Raw genomic sequence first — 13,882 nt, forward strand, 5'->3', positions numbered from 1 at the left:
ATGGGCACATCACTAGATGCTGTGGACTAGCAATAAATATGCATCCACGTTGTCCCACCTATTCTTCTATCACTACTGGTGATTGACTTCTGTCGGTATCCATGAAAAAGTTTCATTCCTTGTTTTTGCTACTCTATCTCTCCCACAAAATTATGTTTGAACATCTGTCATGTGGCTGTTCAAAGAACATAACCCTGTGATGGTCTTAAGAGTAAGATCACCCTTCGGTCTGTGGTTGGGGCTTGCTCCTCAGACATGGGCTTGTGTTTGATCCTAGATAAGCTGCTCTCTGGTTTCAAGTGATTTACCTTTGTTTTTGGAAGTCTTTCAGTCATCTTTATTAAAAAGATTTTTTTTTGTTCCTAAATCCAAGCATGTAAAAAGGTGTCTCTGTGTCTCTCTGTGTGTCTCTGTCTGTCTGTGTGTGTCTGTGTGTCTGTGTGTGTCTCTGTGTGTCTGTGTGTGTCTCTGTGTCTCTCTGTGTGTGTGTGTGTGTGTGTGGTGAGCATATACTCCTGCACTCGTGAGCCTTGATTTCCACTTAAACCACGTCAGCTGGATGTTAGTCAAACATGTAATTAAAAAAGGGCAGGTTCTTACTAGTATGCACACTTTGAAGGGATTCCATTTTTTTTACATTTGATTAGCACCTACAGACCAGTTGTAATTCAAAAGTTTGAGTTCTTCTATCATCCATGCTTGCCTGTTCACAGATGCCAGCCCTTCATCCCCACCCCCCCACCCCTTAAAGTTAAGTCTGTTCCTAACTTGCATGTGAGGACCCATACCATGTATTTGCAAGTGAAGTCCTGTAGGAAGATTCACTCTGGGCCATAAGCACACAGATGCTGCAGTAATGCCTGCATGTTAGTGACTAGCTTAAACATCCTACATCTCTATACATGAGTATGCTCTTTGGTTCCTCTTGACTTTTCAACATTGCTGTGTGCACTTTTTATTTTATCAGTATGTGAACCATCTTTCCATACTGGTCACACTACCACAGGTCAACAGGCCTGTGTGTCTATGGCTATTGCTGTTCCTCCATGGCTGGGCACTGTACACATTAGATAACAGTAGGATGCCTCTAATAACACAATCCTGGGCATGTATTTTCAAGTTCAAGTTTGTTTTTTTTTGTCACATACATAGTCATACACAGTATAACTCGCAGTGAAATGGTTTTGACTATGCATCCACAATAGACTCATGCCTCTTATTAAAAAGCTGTATGGGAGTGTGATAATTGTGAACATTGGTAGCTTAACTTAAACGATGTCATGTGCCAGTTAGTTTAACCAGTTTGTAACTTTAGCATAATTTGCATGTAGTGTAACATGTAATATCACCTTGTATGGTAGTAGTGTAATATGTTCATGCAATCTGGAAGTCATACAGTTAAGGTAGCTATGTAGTCATTTAATGAGAGTGAATGATACTACTTAAACATTTAAACTACCCCGTCATTTGGATGGCATTATAGAGTGTTGTCAGTAATTTAGAGAATTTGTATTGCATTTACAGTATGTGGCACTACCCAATTAATATTGGGTAAAGCAACCAGTGAAAATGAAAACAAATGCAAAGTACTATTGTAGTATACATAATAATGGAAGTGTTTGTTTATATCCAAGTGTTTGTTAATATCGGGTTTTATTGATGTATCTTATGGTTTTAAAAACATACTGGATAATTAGAACTTATAGTTTTTATACTGAACTTTTTCACAAAAGGGTTCTGGTTTAGAATGTAAAATATATTCTTAACAAGTGAACATAACCATACAAATTACTTTGTAATGTTTGAATGACACAAACTGTCCTTTTAAACTTGGCTGGTATAGTCAGCAGGATGTGCCTGCCCTACAAGACTGTGAGAACTGTAAGATGCGTCTTTCCTATGGTTAGTTAAAGCCCCATTGTACTCAGCTGCACATCATAATTGCAACATCAAGTTGAACAGTGTTGAATAATCAAGTCCAGTTTTACAGCTCATGGTTCAGTAATACTAAACATTGTTTGCAACTTTACAATGCCATACTATTTTCTTCCCATCTGCCCCATATACTGTGTTTATATTTGTGTTTACTTTGCTGCTGGAAGGCAAGCAAAGTTCTTCCTTTCGGGGGGGGGGGGTGCATCCGGAAGACACAAGGCCCTAAATCTCTTCCAAGTGTTTCTCCTTGATACATGGAACAGGAAATGTGTCACACAGGGAAAATAAAGCCAGGTCGAGTGAACTCGAATGGGGGCCCTCTGTCCGTCCACAGCAACACCAAACCACAGCTGCGGCGGGCTAGCCGCCACACCCTACAAAGCCCCGCGCTTTGTTTGGCTAGCTGGTGTTTGTTTGGCTAGCTGGTGTTTATGTGAATCTGCTCTAAGTGGAAAGAGTTTTGGGGGGGGATGACAGCAACAGAAGATGAATGCCGGTTATGTCAGTATTTTTGTGGGCACCTGACAAGTATCTTGATACCTAGCCGTGGTACGTGTAGCTCGCAGTTGTGTGCGTGTGTGTGGGGGAAAACTGGAAGGGTCAAAAAGGATCTGCCTTATAGATTCATTCTTTTCCAATTGGTGTGACCATGTGTTTGTTCAGACATAAATGAGCTTGACCTTAGTTTCTTTGTCTTGATGTCATTTGCGCGTGTGTGTGTGTGTGTGTGTGTGTGTGTGTGTGTGTGTGTGTGTGTGTGTGTGTGTGTGCACAAGTGCGTGTGTGTGTGCTGGGGGAGGGCTACTCTGTTGTTTATGGCTCTGTGTTGGGTTTGAGTGTGACTCATAGTCCTAAGGGAGCGAGGAGATGTGAAATGAGCTCTTGAACTGTACAGGGGGAGCAGGGAGCCACTGACAGCTGGGGGAGGAGCCAGAGAACAGTCAGCAGATCAGGGCAATCTGAGGGAAGGGGGAAAACCCAGGTCTACATGGAGCAGCCGCAAGCTCTCCACGCTGGCCAGCACACTAGCCTGATCTGCTTGAACCTTCTGGTCTGCATGTTGGCAGCACTGAGCAAGTTGTTACAAAATAAATGCCCCAAGTAATACTGGGAATTGTAGTCTTCATTCGCAGTGTTAATAATCATTTACATGGAGCCCAGTGACAAAATGTGGATGTTTTTTCATATGTGCTGGCATACTGACACAGGATCAAGCTTTACTGAGGCTTCATTTGGAACTCATAATTGTTTTTGAGGCTTTTACTTCGAAGCCATCAAAATGCCCTCACGGAGCCTTTTGCCCTCACGGAGCCTTCGCCTCATGCTTCAGAGAACGTTTCCCCAAAAAAATGGCACACTCCCAACCCTGCTTTGGTATTCCCTCTTGAGGCGAATCAAGAACAGAGAGGAATGTCAAAAGCGTACACCCGTTAGGCCCGGAAAAGCCTCAGGCTAAGCAACTTTAAAGTTCATTTGCTCTCCATTGATTCCTTTCTGGCATGAACAAATATGGCTTCCACTGGCAGAAGAGCTCCTGCCATCACTCAGTTCTGACCTCTCCTGGCTTGGACATCACTGGCTGTGAAGTCCATTGGTAGATTGTGTGCTGTGCTTCTGTCAGAGGTAAGGACATTATAAAGCAGCGTGTTCATCCAAACAGGAAGTGTCTATAATAACAGTTGTTACTTGTTGCCAAGTGAACAATTACATGTATTATCGATGGACTTTATTTGAAGAGGACTACTCATAAAGGGATAGAAGTTGTGATCTGAGATGTAATTATGGGTATATGTTTTTATTGTCTTATCGTAATACCACTTTTCTTTTAATGCACATAAACTAGGCAAACTGCCTTACTTTGAAAATTTCGCAGCACAAACTGGGAACAAATAAATAGTCATGAAGACCTGCAAGAAGAACCTGCCAAGAAGCTAAGTTAACGCTAGTAGCTTCAAGACTGACACTCAATTAATCAATAATAGTCAAACTTTAGATTTTATATACATTTTATGTATGTGTTTTTGTATGTATTATATACACATATTATAAACATTTATAGCATTTCGCAGATTCTCTCACAGAGCTACTTGCATAAATTCATTATTATGACAGTGTGCCCCCTGGGAATTAAACCCATGAGCTCGTGTTACTACCCATGACCACATGTTACTAGCATTTGATTGGGAACCTCTGACCATACAGACATTTGAATGAAGACCTGATTGGGCCCTTCTTCTAGTCTACATTAAACTTGCTGGAAGATTAGGCCAAATGTCACATCATGTAGTGGATCATATTTATTAATACTAGGATGTTTCGCTCTCTCTCTCTCCAAGTTATAAACAGACCAAGTTATCCAAATTTATTTCTGGTTGTCTTATCTGTATTGATAAATAGAAAGTTGCAGGTAAGGGTACAGCCTTGGACATTGACAGTACCAGATGAACTCATGGACACTAACTGTGCTTTTTTTGATGATCAAACCTGGTTCAACTAATCAATAGTTTACCCATTCCTTTATGCCCTGAGGAATGATGATCAGAATGTTTTTTTGTTGTTGTTGGGTTTTTTTTACATTTCATACTTCAACAAATAAAATTTGTACATTTTTGTCATGTGATTTATTTTGGTCATGTATACATAGTTAGTGGACATAAAATGACCACATCACAGGACATTAAACACTACTACTCTGAAACACAGCACTGCTCTCTAGTGCCGTGATTAATGGTTTTGTCAAGTACTCTAATATGATGAACATCTAATGTGATGAACATCTAATGTGTCCTGATTATAGGTCATGTGGCTTGTACAGCAAATCTCTTTGGGGCACGTTTGCTTGCAAACTTGGGTATAATTGCACCTTGTGTGGTCCCAGAATCTGTGTTTACAGCAATTTAGCTTAGTGATAAAAGGCCGAGAGCTCATTTTTCACAGTTTTTGATTTCCAGTACATAAAACAGATGGCTTTTAAGCCACCCCAGCTGACGGGCATTGAGGATAATGTATCCACTGTGTGCTTCTGTCAGCATGTATAAGCCATTGTGAGCACACCCAGTTTGCTGATTAGTTGCCCTGTTCCTAATTGTGGCATCTAGCCTTTAGCAGTTATCAAAGCTGTTGAAAACTTCATGGCTGCAACAGAAAAAAGCCTAAAAGATTCAGTGTTGCTGCAAATAACCTCAGCTTATTATTCCCTGACCTAAACAAGACCCATCTGAAAGTGTGCCTGTTTTCTCAGTGCTGAGCACTACTGTGGCTCCTAGACATCCATTGCTGAAGGAGGGATAAAGGAAGGTTCACACAAAGCGGTAATAAGAGCATTTCCATTAACACCTATATAACCGTATGCCACGCCTCCAGTACCAGGCAAAATGTTGTTTTCGATACCTAAGCAACTGTCTCAGTACCACCCAAATCCTCCAGGTTGGTGAAGATGGACTGGCAAGCATGCATTCGGCTTCAAGCAAGCCACTTCAGCAGAGTATTTGGTTTCCCTGTTGGATAATGCCAAGATGTACTTAAATTTAGCAACGTCAAAAAGGTTTTCAGTGGTCGGATCTGTTGTCTCTAACTACCAACGAAGGGATCAGTGTCACGGCTTCTGTCGCATCATCTTAGCAGGTGTAGATCCAACAGATCTCTACTAATCATTTATTATTCTTGGTAAATTATTACATTGTGTGGTTATATGTAATCATTTACCATAATTGTTAAAGCTTCATATTGTCTAAGTATCTTTTATTTTAATATGGTAGCCTGTCACTCAGGAGGAGCTGCAAAGCCCAAAGATACTGCTGGTGAATGTCATTTGATAAGCAGAGACTGCCAAACCCCTTAGGGATGCACTGAGTGCAGTGAAAAATAGAGGGTGGATAGCGTTAGCTACTGCTGTCATTTTTGACTAGCAAATTAAAAATCCAAAGTGACTTAATTACATTGAGCTCTCTTATTCATATAGACAACATCCAACCAAATACACTTCGTTCAGTCACAAAGAGCTATTTATGGACTGGTATCTAGGATAATTGCCATTAGCATGTCTTAGAATAATTACTTACTATAAGAAAAAAAATTGATAATATAAGAATTGTGTAAAAAGTAATTTTTACATAGTCACAAAATACCATTTTAGCATGTCAGCAGTCTACAATTTCTGGATTATAGGGTCTAGTGGTTACATGATTTATAAGGGTAAAGCTTTAACAAAAGTTGTACAGGTGAAATGGGAAAGCTGTATTTTTTCACTGTAAAGATTTTGTTGACAGATTTATAGGTCTGATATTGCTGCTTGAATTTTCATTTGGATGTGTCCTTGTGCTGCATTTCTTTACAAAGATTGAATCATTTTACCTCATTACTAGAGCCTTTTTCTTTGCATCATATTTAAGAAAAAGTTGTTTTTCTTTTAAAAATGTGAACTACATTTATACATTTAATCCTTGAATAAACTCCTTTCTAATATTTTCTCCCATTGTACTCTATCCTTTTCATTTCCATCAGGCTGTGTAAAATGAAATTTGTGCAAGAGACTATTGGCTCCAGTGACATGATCATGTTTTTCAAGTACACCCTAATGGAAGAAGAGAAAAGGGTAGCATGATTAGGATAATGTTTTTAACAAAAGCTTGCTCATTTGATATTTTCTACCCATAATACATTTTTCATTTAATTTGAAATGATCCTGTAGATCTGTGGTGTTTTGTATCCCATACCGTCCTAAATAGGATGTGGGCAAGAAACTACTAAAAAGTGTACAGTGTGTGGTTTTATTTTAATCAGTGTCATTATAAAAGTGTCTCATTAAGCATCAGGCCTGACATTAAATTACAGGTGCAGTGTATATAGTTGCAGTGTATACTAAAATTAATTACTTACAAATACTTACAATAATGACAATTATTTAGAATAATTGTTTACAATTACTTACAAATTAATTGCAGTTATTTAGATATTACTTACAGTTTGCAGTGTATACTGTTGAAGATCTCATAGCACTTTTCATTTCTGTCAACATTTGGATGACAAGGAAACGGGCAGAGGCATCGTGTGTGTCATAAAAAATCCCCTGCAGAGTTCATCCATCAAACAAATGAGCTTTTTCATACAATTTCCGTGATCAGGGGTGCTATTATTTGATGACTACCTGGTAGATTTAATGTTCCATTTGAAGACAGAACATCCTAATAGCTCGTTCCATTTCAATATACCTGCTAGTAATTTTCTTTTTCTTTCTTTACATTATAGCCATTAAAGCCAAAAAAATCTCCATCTTCATTGTGACTACATCTACATCTGTTCTGATGATTTTGTTATTCTTGTTAGCAGTATACAGTTATATAGCACTGCTGTCGTCTGAAAGCACTGGCATAGAAATTAGCCAGACAGTCAGAGAGACTTTTCACCAGCCTTTTTTTTTTTTTTTTTTTTTTTTTTAAACTTGGAAGAATAAAAAGTCCCAAGTTCTCCCTGCTTAAGCTCCTGGACCTCACTGGTTCACTTCAGAGACTCTTGTAATGAAATGTTTGTCATCAAAAAGTAAAGATGAGGGTCGTGACCATGACGGTACTGATGTATGTAAACATTCACCGTGAACCATTTCTGTGGTGTGAGAGCATGCATAATTAAAGCCTGTGTAATTATAATCCTCCAGGATAAATTTAATCCTGTGATGTAAGAACCACAGTGTGCAGGAAAGACTCTCTGGGGCTTGGAGAATCCACACACAGTAGAGGATTACTGTAGGAACTAAAGATATCAAGTTCTAAGCCAACCAAGTTAAGTTGGGAAGTCATTTGTGGGGGTGCTACTGCCTTTTTCTAGAGACATGAAAACAGTTTATTTTAAAAATATATATTTTTAATACATCATAAAAAAATTTCACTGTGATTGCATAGTTTCCCATATAATTACAAAAAATTATTAATTGGTTAAGTTGTCTGAAGCTTTAAGATTGGGTCAAGCTAATCTTAAAAAAATGTCAGACTGGTTTTGGTCCATGAGTTGTGGATGGGCATCAGTCTTTCTTTCTGTTTCCTAGTCTGTCTGATTGTTGAAGTATGTGGTGGTCAGCCTGAGAAGATGCCATTCCATTCTCTGTTCCAAACTATGCCAAGTGCTCTGACAGCAGTGAGAATGTGTGGAATTTTCTAGCGTCAGCGTGGCAGCAGTGTTTTCGACAGAGCTTTAGACTTGGCTTCTGTTCAATTTTGAAGAGAATGACTGTAGTTTAACTATGTGCCTGTGTGTGTCCGTGCATGTGTGGTGCCTGACGTTTCGTCAGAGGCCAAAGTCGCTTCTTGAAGGGGGGAGGGGGACACCTAGCGCTTTACATAGCCCAAATAATATTCTACACTTTTCTGAGCCAACCTCCCCCTCTCGCTTTCTCTCTCATACACACTTATCTGAGGTTCTTTTTCCCCCTACCTTGGCATAGACTTCAAAGTGAGCAGGCGGGTCTGAGCCACTGTTGTAGTGGGCTTTTTTTGGGGGGGGGGGTAGGCTTTTATTAGCATGTCAATGACACACAGCAGCTTTTGACAGCCAGGTGTGCTGTGGGGGAGGGAGGAGTACCTTTGCCTTCATTATCAAAGGCAGCCATACATAAACATTTACGACCTTCTCCAAACTACTGTGCAAAACCATAAGAGTGCAGTTTTGTCTAGGGCATTTGTATTTGAAAACACATGAACATGGCAGTTGGTCTTTGTCTGGGCAAACATGAGTGTCTGATTTCTTTTAAACAGGAAAGGGACAGATGGAAAACCATTTGAACAAAGTGGTTCAGTTCATTTACATGGAAAATGTATCCATTAATCCATAGGGTTTAATATGAAGTCAGCCCACCCTTTTCAGCTATAACAGCTTCAACTCTTCTGGGAAGATCTTGCTGTAGAGTCCAGTAGCAGCATGCTTTACACATTTACATTTACAGCATTTACACCACTGCATCCGACGCTTTGCATTGCGCTTGGTGATGTAAGTCATGGATGCAGCTGCTCGGCCATGGAAACCCATTCTATGAAGCTCTCTATGCACTGTTCTAATATGAAGGCCACATGAAGTTTGGAGGTCTGTAGCGATTGACCTCTGTGCATTATGCGCCTCAGCATCCACTGACCCCGCTGTCATTTTACGTGGCCTACCACTTCGTGGCTGAGTTGCTGTCATTCCTAATCGCTTCCACTTTGTTACAACACTGACAGTTGATTTTACAACTGCACTTGTTGCACAGGTGGCATCACCTATCATGGTACCACGTTAGGATTCACTGAGCTCCTGAGAGCGACCCATTCTTTCACAAATGTTTGTAGAAGCAGTCTGCATGCCTAGGTGCTTGGTTTTATACACCTGTGGCCATGGAAGTGATTGGAACACCTGAATTCAATGCTTTGGACGGGTGAGTGAATACTAGTGTATGTGCAGCTCATTTTAATTTTCAGTTTTGGTTCATAGGTCAGTTTGTGCACCAGCCAGTTTTTGGTACTTCAAAAACTGCAGCATGACAAAAAGGCACCCTTTGGAAATACTGTTTGTATACTTGCCATATTTTTTGCTGGCAGGATTGGTAATTCTTGATGTCAGACATGTGTCATGATTACTTTATAGGGAAAACATAACAATGTTAAGTAGATCATAAGGAGCCATGACTTGATATTTTGAGATGGATCACACTTTTTCACATTTAATTCTGATGAACAATTTATTGACATTTAGTGATGTTTCAGGTTGTCTGGAGAGGTTTTTAACTCTCATGAATATTGCAATACATTTTAATTTTGTACTATTTTATGACCACTGAACAATTTTCAAAACATACTGGTTTGGAGCCTATGTACCTACAGCGTGTTGGCTGACTGGTTATTTCTCCAGTACCCTTACTTCACAATTTAACAATTAAACTGGCATTAGATCACTGTTGAATATTACTTACTTGTATGTTTGGGAATAGTTTAGCAGCTTGACACTGAATCATACTCGTTACCACTGAAACATTCACTTCCTTCAGCCTTTACATTCACAATTTAACATTACTTTAACATTACTACTGCTGAGTAGAGTAGTGCTGTCCATTACATTGTCACAGCAGCTTACCTGGGTGAAATCTAGTTCTTACAGAATGAATGGATGTATAGTAAAGCAAGTGTCTAGCTGCCATTAAGCAGCAAGGATCAACAGTTTGTTTCCATGTTTTTTTTTCCTCTCCCTCCAGATTTGGGACATGAGTGATGATGAAAGTATTTGAATTTGGAACCTGTGGCCTGCCTTCGGATGAAATAAACCAAGCCACGCACTCCCTACATGTCAGAAACGGACAACATGGCTGCCCACCGTGACAACATGAATATTTTGGTAACATGCCAGAGAAATTGACATCATCAGTGCTGAGATGTAAAAAAAAAAAAAAAAACAATACATGGGGTGGTTAAAAAGAAAACTGAGCACAGCGATTTTAAGCTGTGTTATAACAAATTTTAAATGCGTAACTGAGTAAATGTGGAAGCTCATATGTGGCGTTACGTCATGAGTCGTCAATCTGCAGTGTGTTATTGTTCATAAACAGAGTGGAAAACCATATTGATAACATTTTGCTCTTTGTTAATGATTAAAATTTTGGTTTAGTAACATGTTAAACAAGTCATTACCACCTAATAAAGTTAATTCTGTGTAGTGCTTCTTCAGATATTGCTCTTTGCCAAATTATTTTATTCATACCAACTATAGAATGCTATTACCATATAGCTATTTTGCCAGTAAAGAACCTACTTAACTTGTCATTGACAAAATTTACTGAAGACATGAGGCAATTCCTAAGATTTTCATGCAGCATTTGACCTCAGGTTGCTCTTGATTAATTACCCATGCAGTAATCATACACAAGTACCTAATCGGTTTGGAATAACAGTTAAGTTTGCGAATAGTGTAATGGCAGTAGCTTGATATGCTCAGCACTTCTTCCTCTTTTCGTTTTGACGTCAGTGTGGTTACTTACACGGAAAAGAGCGAGTAATCAAGAGTTGTTTTTTCTCATTCGTAATGGTACACAATTGGTTGTTGTATCACCTCATTGAATGAATACTGAGTCAGACACTGGTTTAAGAGCACTTTATTGTTCATTGAGGCTACTTTTAAGTACAAAACAATGGCCTGCCAATTTTGTTTTAATTGAAGAGAACCAAGGCCACAAAATGATGATATAATACAGATTTACAAACCATTTGGGGGTGTTCAAAGTACACTAGAGTTTGCAGTGAAGGATTTTTGAACATTTGTATCTAGTGTTCATTCTTTTGGAAGCGTAAGTCAGCTTCTTCAAATTTACTGTTTCAATAGAGAATATCGGCAGTAAATTGTCAACCGGTCAGGTTGGGGTGGAGTTCCTCATCCCAGGCAAGTGGCCTAAAAGATGAGAACTTTTTGTTCAATTGCCTCCAGAGACAGTTGAAACACCCCTGTGTTAATAGCTGTATCAAGACTGGTCAGTAGCCTTTAGAAATGATATACAAGTGGCTATGACGCAGTGTTTTCATAGAATAATTGTGTTCCTGCACTTTTAACCATAAACAGACAAATCTACGAATGAAAAAGATCAACTTTTTTCTCAAAAAAAAGAAGCATGATTACAGTAAAGGACAGGGAAAAATTAAATAGCTACATATCATTAACAAATTAATTGTTCCTCAAAAAATACCTACGATTTTTTTTCTCTGTACATTCGTTACGCACAGCGTAATGATGGTCTTATAGTTAACTATATAAAAAGGTTTTTTTTTTTTTTTTTTCCATTAAGTGATTTACCCACAGTGTGTAGGGTAAATGTGTGTCAAAACAAAGTGAGTGTCCTACCTAGTAGACTGGTAGTGAAATGTATATATATTGACCTCAGGACACAGAGTCCCTTTCCCCCATCTGTATGCATGCACAAAGACATTATGATCGCCTAACGCAGTATACAATTATTTTTTTTATCATATACATACAAGAAAACTACAAAGTGAAAAATAGTTTAATCTGTGGAGTACTTTTGTAAATAGGATATTTTGAGAGCTCCTCAGGAAATTGTCACTAGCAATGGCTGTCTGGAACTAAGCTCTTCTTAAACTATTTTTTTTCCTTTTACTCTTCAGAATTTTGTGCATGTCCAATGATGTCACTGGGGTGATGGAATGTACAGGCAAGCTTAAGATGAGCAAAGCCTCAGTATAAGCATCATCTCTATATGCAACCTCTTGTCACAACAAAGTCTCTAGTTCATAGCTATGCTGAAAATGAGAGCTAAATGCATGACCTGTACTAAGATCCCTATTGGAGGAATGTATCTCACCTTGGTACAGGTTGCTTGTTTAAAAAGGGAGGGAGATCAGCTGCAATAGCTGTAGCCAACCAATATGATGCCAAGACACTAAACACAGACACTAAATCCAGAGGGGGATAGAACAACAAACCACAACATAGCTCTCGATATTTTCCGCAGATTGTCAACTCTCATGCTGACCTCTCTATAGCTGCAAATATTTTTTCAGTCATGCACAACGCTAATAGCATCCTGTACCACGGGATTAATATCATACAAATCAAACTGTTAATATATAGATGGCCTGTCCGGAGGCTGTCCTCTGTATTTTGCTGCTACCACAATGAATATTGAATAAAAAATAATAATATTGAGTACAACTGTACCAGCAGTAAGTTTATCTAGAATTGTTACTGACAAAAATAAACTAAAATCTGAGGAAAAGGCTAATAGTATTAAGAATGAAATGTCTACATATTAATAGATACCAGCTATTTTAAACACATGCACTGGTAAGCAATAGTTTACCCTTAAAACCTTATCTACTCTACCAAAACCACAGTGCTTGGGGGAGGGGACAAATGACAAAAATGCCCATATATAAAAGTGATGCCATTCAGTTGTCCGCACCAACCATAGAAAGAACTGAAACAAGACCTAGGGATCTAACCAGAATCTCCCCCCCATATCATTTCTTGCCACAATGATGTAACACCTAACATCACCTAACCATCGCTGTCAGCAGTTTGCCCTCTTTTACATTTAGAACAAGAAAACACCAAAACAAAAACTCTCAACGCCCTAGTGTATTACCTCAAACCATCAATAGTGCAAAATCAGACAAAGCCTTCTGTTTCAAGTATACACATATGAAAACGGGTGAGTATGGGGGGAGGGGGCTATGTTAAGTAAAACGACTGGTGCAAGACGGAAAGAAGTACTAATTTAGCTGCAAGAAAAGAATGGCTTTCTGTCAAAGGGCAAAATGTTTGCATCAGAGGTTTCTTTGGTATCGGAGACAGGTGGTTAGGATGCTAGCTGACTCGTTTCTTAAGAGGAAGAAAAGCATCCTGCTCATTTAGTTAATCGTTTAAAATGTGTGGGCATCCAAAAATGTATACATATATTTTTTTAAAGAATGAAAAGGAAAAAAATCGAAAATGAGACGACATAACCAAAAAAAAAAAAAAAACTTGCAACTTGCTGTTCTTTTTTTATGTACATGGCTATACACTAGCACTGCTTGAAGCCAAGCTAAAACATGCATGGTTGTTTCGAAAGTGAAAATGTTTGGACAGGGGTGGAGAGTAGGGGATGGGTGGTGAGCTGGTCCTCTTTTCAAGAAACGAGGGAGGGGGAGTGATTGTGGTTGACCATGTGACTATTTGGGGAGGAGTCAGGACTTCCTGAGGAGCTGCCCTTGGCCTTGATCTGCAGCCAGGTCTCACCTAGCGCCTTGGCAAAGTGGTCGTCCACCGAGCCTGTGATGGACACAGAGTTCGCCACCGGCTCTGCCTCCTTGTAGTTCTTCCCCAAGCTGCGGCGGAAGTGCTCTTCGATCACAGGGTCACAAGTCGTGTTGGCTATAAAAAAATAAAAATCCTTGTTAGACTTTCATAGAAAAGAAGACCTATGGTGAACTATGACAAAAGC

General features: G+C 39.1%; 2 protein-coding genes across 4 annotated transcripts in view; one reads left to right on the forward strand and one right to left on the reverse strand.

Annotated features, from left to right (window-relative positions):
- The window catches only part of atg7 (ATG7 autophagy related 7 homolog (S. cerevisiae)), a 55,449-nt gene extending 44,833 nt beyond the window's left edge, over positions 1 to 10,616 (forward strand). For both annotated transcript variants that reach the window (XM_035520162.1, XM_035520163.1), the window contains exon 20: positions 10,148 to 10,616. In XM_035520162.1, the coding sequence (XP_035376055.1) occupies positions 10,148 to 10,180 (33 nt within the window). In that variant the 3' untranslated portion in view covers positions 10,181 to 10,616. The remainder of the gene's footprint in view (positions 1 to 10,147) is intronic.
- A 409-nt stretch (positions 10,617 to 11,025) lies between these two features.
- The window catches only part of vgll4b (vestigial-like family member 4b), a 29,188-nt gene continuing 26,331 nt past the window's right edge, over positions 11,026 to 13,882 (reverse strand). For both annotated transcript variants that reach the window (XM_027029331.2, XM_027029329.2), the window contains one exon: positions 11,026 to 13,812. In XM_027029331.2, the coding sequence (XP_026885132.1) occupies positions 13,568 to 13,812 (245 nt within the window). In that variant the 3' untranslated portion in view covers positions 11,026 to 13,567. The remainder of the gene's footprint in view (positions 13,813 to 13,882) is intronic.

This window comes from Electrophorus electricus, chromosome 20 (genome assembly GCF_013358815.1).
Source record: "Electrophorus electricus isolate fEleEle1 chromosome 20, fEleEle1.pri, whole genome shotgun sequence".
Classification (NCBI taxonomy): domain Eukaryota; kingdom Metazoa; phylum Chordata; class Actinopteri; order Gymnotiformes; family Gymnotidae; genus Electrophorus; species Electrophorus electricus.